General features: G+C 37.0%; 1 protein-coding gene across 3 annotated transcripts in view; it reads left to right on the top strand.

Annotated features, from left to right (window-relative positions):
• GARS1 (glycyl-tRNA synthetase 1) overlaps nt 1-8,034 on the top strand; it is a 48,014-nt gene that overhangs the window by 18,465 nt on the left and 21,515 nt on the right. For all 3 annotated transcript variants that reach the window (XM_081800321.1, XM_081800322.1, XM_081800323.1), the window contains 3 exons: nt 550-626; nt 4,375-4,520; nt 6,679-6,828. In XM_081800321.1, the coding sequence (XP_081656447.1) occupies nt 550-626; nt 4,375-4,520; nt 6,679-6,828 (373 nt within the window). The remainder of the gene's footprint in view (nt 1-549; nt 627-4,374; nt 4,521-6,678; nt 6,829-8,034) is intronic.

The following is an 8,034-nucleotide window of genomic DNA, read 5'->3' as shown; positions in this document are numbered from 1 at the left end:
TTGATGGCTGCGTAATATTCCATTGTATATATATACCACATCTTCTTTATCCATTCATCAAGATGGACATCTTGGCTCTTTCCACAGTTTGGCTATTGTGGACATTGCTGCTATAAACATCGGGGTGCACGTACCCTTTTGGATCCCTACTTTTGTATCTTTGGGGTAAATACCCAGTAGTGAGGCAAACAATTTTTATATGAACTGGGAAACCAGAAAATTTATTTGACTTGTTTTATTGCAATATTTGCTATATTGTGGTGGTTTGGAACCAAACCCACAATATCTCCAAGGTATGCCTGTACAACTTGAGTCCCTTATTTAACAAAAAGAAGTTAATATGATAATTAGAAATTCTGAGTCAGCAAAGGAATCAAGACAGTATCATGATTCTCCCTGTAAAATCAACCATGGGATTTATATAAAGTGAAAACATTATCCTTGGATTCAGTTTTTTTTTTTTTTTTACCTCTCCAGCACTGAAACTCAAAATGCATTGTCCTTTTACCCCTTGATTGAAATTGACATGTACCAACACTGTTCTTGTAGCTCATTTACAGAAATTGATGTCTGATAAGAAGTGTTCTGCTGAGAAGAAATCAGAGATGGAAAGTGTCTTGGCTCAGGTGAGTACTTCAGAGATGTTATCACAGCTGTCTTTCTTACAGTGTTTGGTGACTGTTGAATTCCACATTGTGCTGACCCAGGCCACGATTGTAAGGAAGTAGAGTTTATCTTCTGTCTCTCTTTGAATTTTTATTTTCTTCTCTCTCTACCTTTTGTGGCTTTATTTTAACTCAAACTAGCAATTCAGTGTAAATAGGCGTGAAATTTGTTCTATCTCTTTGGAAACCAATTTTCTGGATTTAATAACAAAAACCAGAGGAGTGACTAATGATGAATAGTGTTCGGTCTTGATGTGGAGATTTTGGGGCAGATATCCTTATGAACACTGTCTCATCAGCCACTTGATCTGCTTCTGGTTGCACTATCCCTGACTATGTGCTATTACTCTTAGAACCTGATGAGCAGGCCCCTGCTTTTCTTAAAGACTAAAAGTTTTACAATTTCTATTTAAGTTGGCAAAGTTTAGGGAAGACTTAAAAGAAACCATAGAGATAATCTGTTCTGACTTTTACCAAGTGCAGGAATACCTTCTATATCAGAAATAGTTCTTACCTCTTTTTTTGGGTCACAGATCACTTTAAAAATATTACAAAAACTGTACCTCTTTCCCCCAGGAATATGCACATGTCCATGTATGTATGTTGCTGATTTCTCACCTTATGTATCCATTTAAGCAAAATACATTTCTCCTACACCATATTTGATCATGAGGTCCACCAAGGCTCACCTCTTAAATTTTATTTACTTCCTTGGGCAAAAATGTACATACACACACAGAAACCAGTGCTGTATTTATAGATATTTTCTTTATATTGGCATATAAATATGTGAGGCTGAATGTAGGAATCCCTGTCTCTTTTCATTTTCTCATGAGAATTTACTGGATACTTTTCCGCTGTTGCCTTGTTTTCTAAAAATATGCTGATTTTTCCCTGTGGTATCTTGCTTTCTAACGGTAGCTGAGAAATTTTCTCCTTCCTCATTTAAATTGAAAGAAAATCTTAATTTGGCTGTTGACTCATCTGCGAGTTTATTTTAGTCCTTGTGAGGTATATTTTATCCTTTGCTTGAAGCTCTTTGCTTTAGTATTGTTGCTCATGATTTAATAAATCAATTCTTGGATTTTGACACTGTTATAGCCAAAAATTCATTTCTCATTTCCTTTCTTTCCCAAAGGCATGACTTTTATTAGAAAGAAGAAATGAAAAGCACTTCTAATTACCCCTTAGTTACTGTTTCCCATTTAGAATGTTAGACTTACTAAGCTTTTTGGAAGTATGTGTCTTTGATCTTAACAGTTTCATTCATTTCCGAGTCAATTGTCAGAGCAGGAAGTAATTAGTTGATTCATTAAGTCATTTATAGTTTGAACCCTGACTTTCTGTCTCATATCCATGGTTTTAGAAGAGCAGTCTGTTTTTTTGTTTTTTTTTTTAAAGACTTTTTTTACTTGTTTGAGAGAGAAAATGAGAGAGAGCACATGAGAGGGGGGAGGGTCAGAGGGAGAAGCAGACTCCCTGTTGAGCAGGGAGCCCGATGTGGGACTTGATCCCGGGACTCCAGTATCATGACCTGAGCTGAAGGCAGTTGCTTAACCAACTGAGCCACCCAGGTTCCCCTGTTTTTGTTTTTTTTTTTAGAGAAGATGTGTGCACGTGCTTGTGAGGGGAGGGGCAGAGGGAGAGGGAGAAAGAGAATCTTAAGCAGGCTCCACTCCCAACGTGGAGCCCAATGCAGGAGCCCAAAACAAGGTTCTATCTCACGACCCTAAGATCATGACCTGAGCCGAAATCAAGAGTTGGATGCTTAACCAACTGAACCACCCAGGCACGCCAGAGAGCAGTCTGTTTTTCTGATTTGCCATATCAGATCTACGTACAAACTGTCAATGTAACTTTCAGTGAAAAGTTGGGGACTGTGTGGTCTAATACTCAGAAATGGTCCTGGTGGATTCATGGCCAAAGGCCCATCTGTTTGCTTGAGCAAATAATAGCATTTTCTCCACCTGTTAGTGCTTGTGACTCCTTTTCAGCTTTATTTTAGCATGATAGTTTCTTTAAAAGGCACTGATTCACCCTCTGTGGTAGGCAGAGCTTTATTCCTGTTGTGGATTCAGCAGCTCAGAACTGTTTTTCTTTGTCCATTTTTGCTGACCCACCTCTGCATGTACCAGTTTTTAAGTCATTTTTTAATTTTTTGTTATGAAGAATTCAAAACATATGCAAATAGAAAATAGTATAATAAATACTTATGTACCCATGAACCTGCTACAATGTTACCAAATTTTGTTGAATCCATTCCCTGCTTTCCTGCCTTCTTCTCCAGAATTATTTTGAAGTACATCTAAAACATCATTTTATTACATTGTCTTAAATGTTAACCAGTTTTTTTTTTGTTTGAATTGGGATCCAGATAAAGTCCATACTTTGTGAGTGGTTGATACATTTCTTAAGTCTCTTTCAATCTTCAGGGTCTTTATCTCTAATTTTCCTTGTATTTTCATTAAAGTTGAGACACTTGTTTCTTAGTGCTTTCTACTATCTGGATTTGGCTGATTGCATTATTTTGGTGATATTTCACATGTTCCTCTGTTTCTGTATTATAATTTGGTAGTCCGACCTTGAGGCCTAGTCGGATATTTTGGCAAGACACTTAGTAAGTGGTGTAGCGGTTGCTGTGTGCCAAGCCCTGTGCTAAGTACTTTACATAGTTAATCTTCATAGTAGCCCTTCATAGTGAAGTAGATGCTGCTTCCTTATTTCACAGATAAGCAAATTGAGGCCCAGAGAGGTTAGATAAGAACTTCTCTTGAGTCACACAAGCCGTACGTGGTAGAATTGGGTGGTTGGTTTACCCAGGTTTTTCTGACTCCAGAGCCTCGGTTCTTACGGTCATGAGTTGATTTATGTAATTATTTTGCTTCTATTAGGAGTTTTTTTTTTTTTTTTTAAGTTTTGAATATTCTTCAGTATTAGATGGTTTGTCATAGTCATTTGAAATTTTCAAGTTGGAGGTCATACATTTTAGAGGGTTTCATGTTGGTTATCAATGTATAAAATGTGCAATACACTGGAACATGCAGACATGAATAAGAAACAGTTTCTACCTTCAAGAGCTTAATATCTAGTGGGAAAGAAAAGTTTTATGCACATTTAATTAATAGACAGGGAAGTATACCTGACTCTTAAATATGCAGAGCGGTAAAATGCAACTTCAAAAACTTATTTGTGGGACGCCTGGGTGGCTCAGTCGGTTGAGTGTCTTTGGCTCAGGTCATGATCTCAGGGTCCTGGGATCGAGTTCCGCATTGGGCTCCCTGCTCATTGGGGAGTCTGCTTCTCCCTCTGTGCTCCCCCCGCCCCGCTTGTGCTCTGTATCTCTCTCTGACAAATAAAATCTTAAAAAAAAAAAACTTATTTATATGATTTCAGATTCTTGCCAATCAGTAACTATTATAGTTGAACCAGAGATCTTTTTCTTTATGTTTCCTTGTGAAATGGTGAATGTATGAGTTTTAGGTCAGTCCCAGAAAGATACTCCAGTTTTCTGGAATGGTAAATGGTAAATTGATAAATGGAAAGTGAACTGGTTATGATTTTAATTTGGGTTTTTGAAGGTTAGAGTAACTTTGATGTTCTTATTTTGGGTGATTTTTAATGATGGATGGGTTTTATATATATAATACTTTTATGCCCTGTTTTTTTTCTGAGTCTTTTACATTAATTATTTTCTTTACCTATCCTTTAGCTTGATAACTATGGACAGCAGGAACTTGGGGATCTTTTTGTGAACTATAATGTAAAATCCCCCATGACTGGAAATGATCTCTCCCCTCCAGTATCTTTTAACTTAATGTTCAAGACCTTCATTGGGCCTGGAGGAAACATGCCTGGGTATGTATCACTTATTCTTTATGTAATGAAGTTACTGAAGTTGTCGTAATAAAAAGTAAACATCAAATCAGCCATGAAGGAAAATTTTCGAAAAATGATATGTAGAAAGTACAGATAAATATTTTAAGTAGAAATAATAAGAGACATATTCTTAAATTTATTCCTTCTCAGTCTTTCTGAATGTATTTTTTTTAGTGTATATTATTATTATTTTTTTTTTTGCCACAAAATAAACAGAAGTCTGATCATCATATCTCGTGGTGATAGCTGTGTAGGGCAGGAGAGGTAGTTGAAGAATGATTTTGAAAGTCATTGAACTTATTGCTGAAGGAGACTTAGAAACCATTTAGTCTAGATCAACACTGTCCAGTAGAACTTTCTGCAGTGGTATAAATGTTCTATAATCTGTGTTGTCCAATATGGTAGCCACTAACCACATGTGGCTACTGAGCACTTGAAATGGTGTTAGTGCTTCTGAGGTACTGAACTTTAAAATGTATTTAATTTTAATTAATTTAAATTTAGGCATTTGACTACTAGCCTACCATACTGAACAACATAGGTTTAGCTTGTTATTTAAAAGATGTGGTTTTCATAGTAAAGAAAGCTGAACAGTTACAATATGATCCAGAACTAGAATTTGTATTTACAGATTCCTTCTCAATGTTAACAAACTTAGCCAAAGTATTCTTCATAACTTCAAATATTTTTCTTACGGTCTCATTGTAAGGTAATTGAGGGTAGGCTTTTGTAAGATGAAGCTAGATAGATCATGTCTCCTGGAACAGAAACTAAAGAATAGTAAAAATGAATTGTGACAGAATGTATGAGTGGAATTATTTTAGTCACACACTGTGTTGACTTGGGATATTTTATGGAAAGAGGCCAAAGGTAAGTCTTTCATTTTGGCAGTACATACAGAGAGTCATTGAATGGGCCAGACCCTCTGACCTGTCATCCCACTCCTGGGAATTTATCTGAGAAAATAATTCAAAAGGAAAGGAAGCTATATTTATCAAGAGTATATAAATTAAAAGTAGAAATAACCTATTTATCCAAAAATTTGAGATGATTAAATTATAATAGATTATTTTAGAATACTCTGCAGCTGTCAAATATGAGAAATTATTATGATTATTTAGAAAATGGAAAAATAAAGGATACATAATTTTACACATATAAATCATGCACATAGGAGTACCTGGCTGGCTCAGTCAGTGGAGCACGCGACTCTTGATGTTGGGGTCATGAGTTCAAGCCCCACGTTGGGCGTAGAGTCTACTTAAAAATAAATAAAAAATGAAATTTAAAAGTCTTACAGCTTTTTTAAAAAATGCATGTAAAACTGTAGTTACACTTCTTTTGGATGAAATCTGGAAAGGACCCCCAGAATGAGGAGTTGGTGTGTTAGAGTGAGAAGAGGGTACAATTGTATTTTATTTTTTCTTTGTTTTAAAGTTTTCTTCATAAACTATTTATTTTGAAGTAGGCTGCTGGGAAAGCTTTCTTAGTTGATGTTTTTGCAAAGAATATTTTCTGTAAAATTCTGTAAAAGAGGACAGTGGCTATCATGGGGTATTTGCTTGGCCATATCTTAAAAATATGGAGAAAAAGAGAAGAAGCTTCTGGCTGGAAATGTAGAATACCACAAAGGAGAAAATGATAGGAAAAACCTTGAAATTTGCCTGGCCTAGTGTGTTGATTGTGATGAGTGAGCTCAAATGCTGAGTGTGAGCCCATACTGGCTTCTTTGTAGCCACATAATTACACTCTAATATGTGAGTTAGTGGGCATATACTTAGGCAGGGTCTTATTTTCAGAAGGATCTGAATTGTTGTCTGCCTCCTTGTTAAATGATTAATCAGGTTTTAGGGACATTAAGAGAGAGGTGGTATTTGACTCACTGGACTGATGAAATAAAATGACATTTCTAATAGTAGTATTGCCATACCAGTTGCTTGACACGTTCTCTAACACTTGCTTGAGAATGTTTGGTACCAAGGAAAATGTTTATTCCTCCTATTCCTTTGCTTTAGAGCATATATGTACTGCTTTGTGTGAAAATAGTATATTTCGGACTTTTAGGATTTATATCTTTCAGATTTTTGGAAAACTTAATTTCTTTCCTTCTAACAGACTGATTTATTTAAATTTATAGGTACTTGAGACCAGAAACTGCACAGGGGATTTTCCTGAATTTCAAGAGACTTTTGGAATTCAACCAAGGAAAGTTGCCTTTTGCTGCTGCCCAGATCGGAAATTCTTTCAGAAATGAGATCTCCCCTAGATCTGGACTGATCAGAGTCAGGTACTGCCCATATTATTCTTCCAGTAAAATTTGTGAATGATCTCGGCTTTGAATGGGAAAGGGAAGCTTGCTATGTTGAGACAATTCTGTTTCATTCTTACATGACCATATCTTTATTTTTGTCCTCCAAAAGATGATGCTTTATGTTTGTAATCTCTGGGACATCAGGTAGTTGTGAGTAACTAATGAGAACTTGAAGGGAAAGGAAGGAAGGAAGGAAGGTGAAGAATAGATCACGTTTCTCACCTGCTCCAAAATGATCTTTCTCCCTTGTTATATGTTTAGAGGATGGCAGGATCCTGATTGTCTAAACCAAGGCATTTTCTGGCAGTGGTGATATGTGTAAGTGTAGAGTGAGGTGGGCCAGGGTGACAGGAGGGGAGTGTCATGCTGGGTGTCCAGGGCAAACAGCAGTGCTGGAGTTGGGCCGGGGGTGTTTCTGTAACCAGTTGACATTCCTCCAGACATTTGAGGCGCCTATATGACAGGCCAGCTAGTAGGCTTGCTTCTGTCTACTTTAGTCTGCTCACTTGTCTCTATTCTAATAATCTCCCTTTGCCAGATATCTCCAGGAATGTGTGGGAGGTCATATTAGCACTTAGTTATAGTTTTCTTTAGAAACTTACTGTGATTTAGCTGCTTTTGACTTGAGTTTTTTGTGATTTCTATGTATTTTCTTACTGATATCATCTCTTGGTGAAATAAATTCCATATAAAAAATAAGATATGTAGGTAAACTTAGCTATCTTAGACTCCAGAAGGATTTTCCACAGCCCCACCACCCCACCCATCTCTCTTTTCTTACTCACTATAATTACAGACTTCAGTCATAGCATATCCCAGCCACTGACTCTACATCATAGCACCCAAAGCACCTGCCTAATCTTGTTAGTCTCCATGACACCCACTGAGGAAATGCCCCTATGTATTGACCAAACTGTTTCTTCAGGCCTGTGATTGGTTCAGCCTTCTGGTCAAGAAAGGGGGGACTGCACAGAGGAAGGGGCTTGCACAACTTAGAGAAATGGGGTGGGAGGGATTCCCTTGGGCCTTTGTGCGGAAAGAAGAGGTGGTCAGAAACTTTAACCAGCTATAATAACAATGAAAAACTTGTCAGGCTTGAGTCTGTTTTACTTCCTGGTGTCTGGGTTTTTCTGTCTCTCTTTTTCTTTTGTTTTTTGGCTTTCCATCTGTTCCAGTAGTGTC

The sequence above is a fragment of the Leptonychotes weddellii genome, chromosome 12 (assembly GCF_054177405.1).
Source record: "Leptonychotes weddellii isolate Sample4059 chromosome 12, ASM5417740v2, whole genome shotgun sequence".
NCBI lineage: Eukaryota > Metazoa > Chordata > Mammalia > Carnivora > Phocidae > Leptonychotes > Leptonychotes weddellii.
The sequence above is the reverse complement of the archived record's forward strand: the minus strand, read 5'-3'. Positions and strand labels throughout refer to the sequence as shown.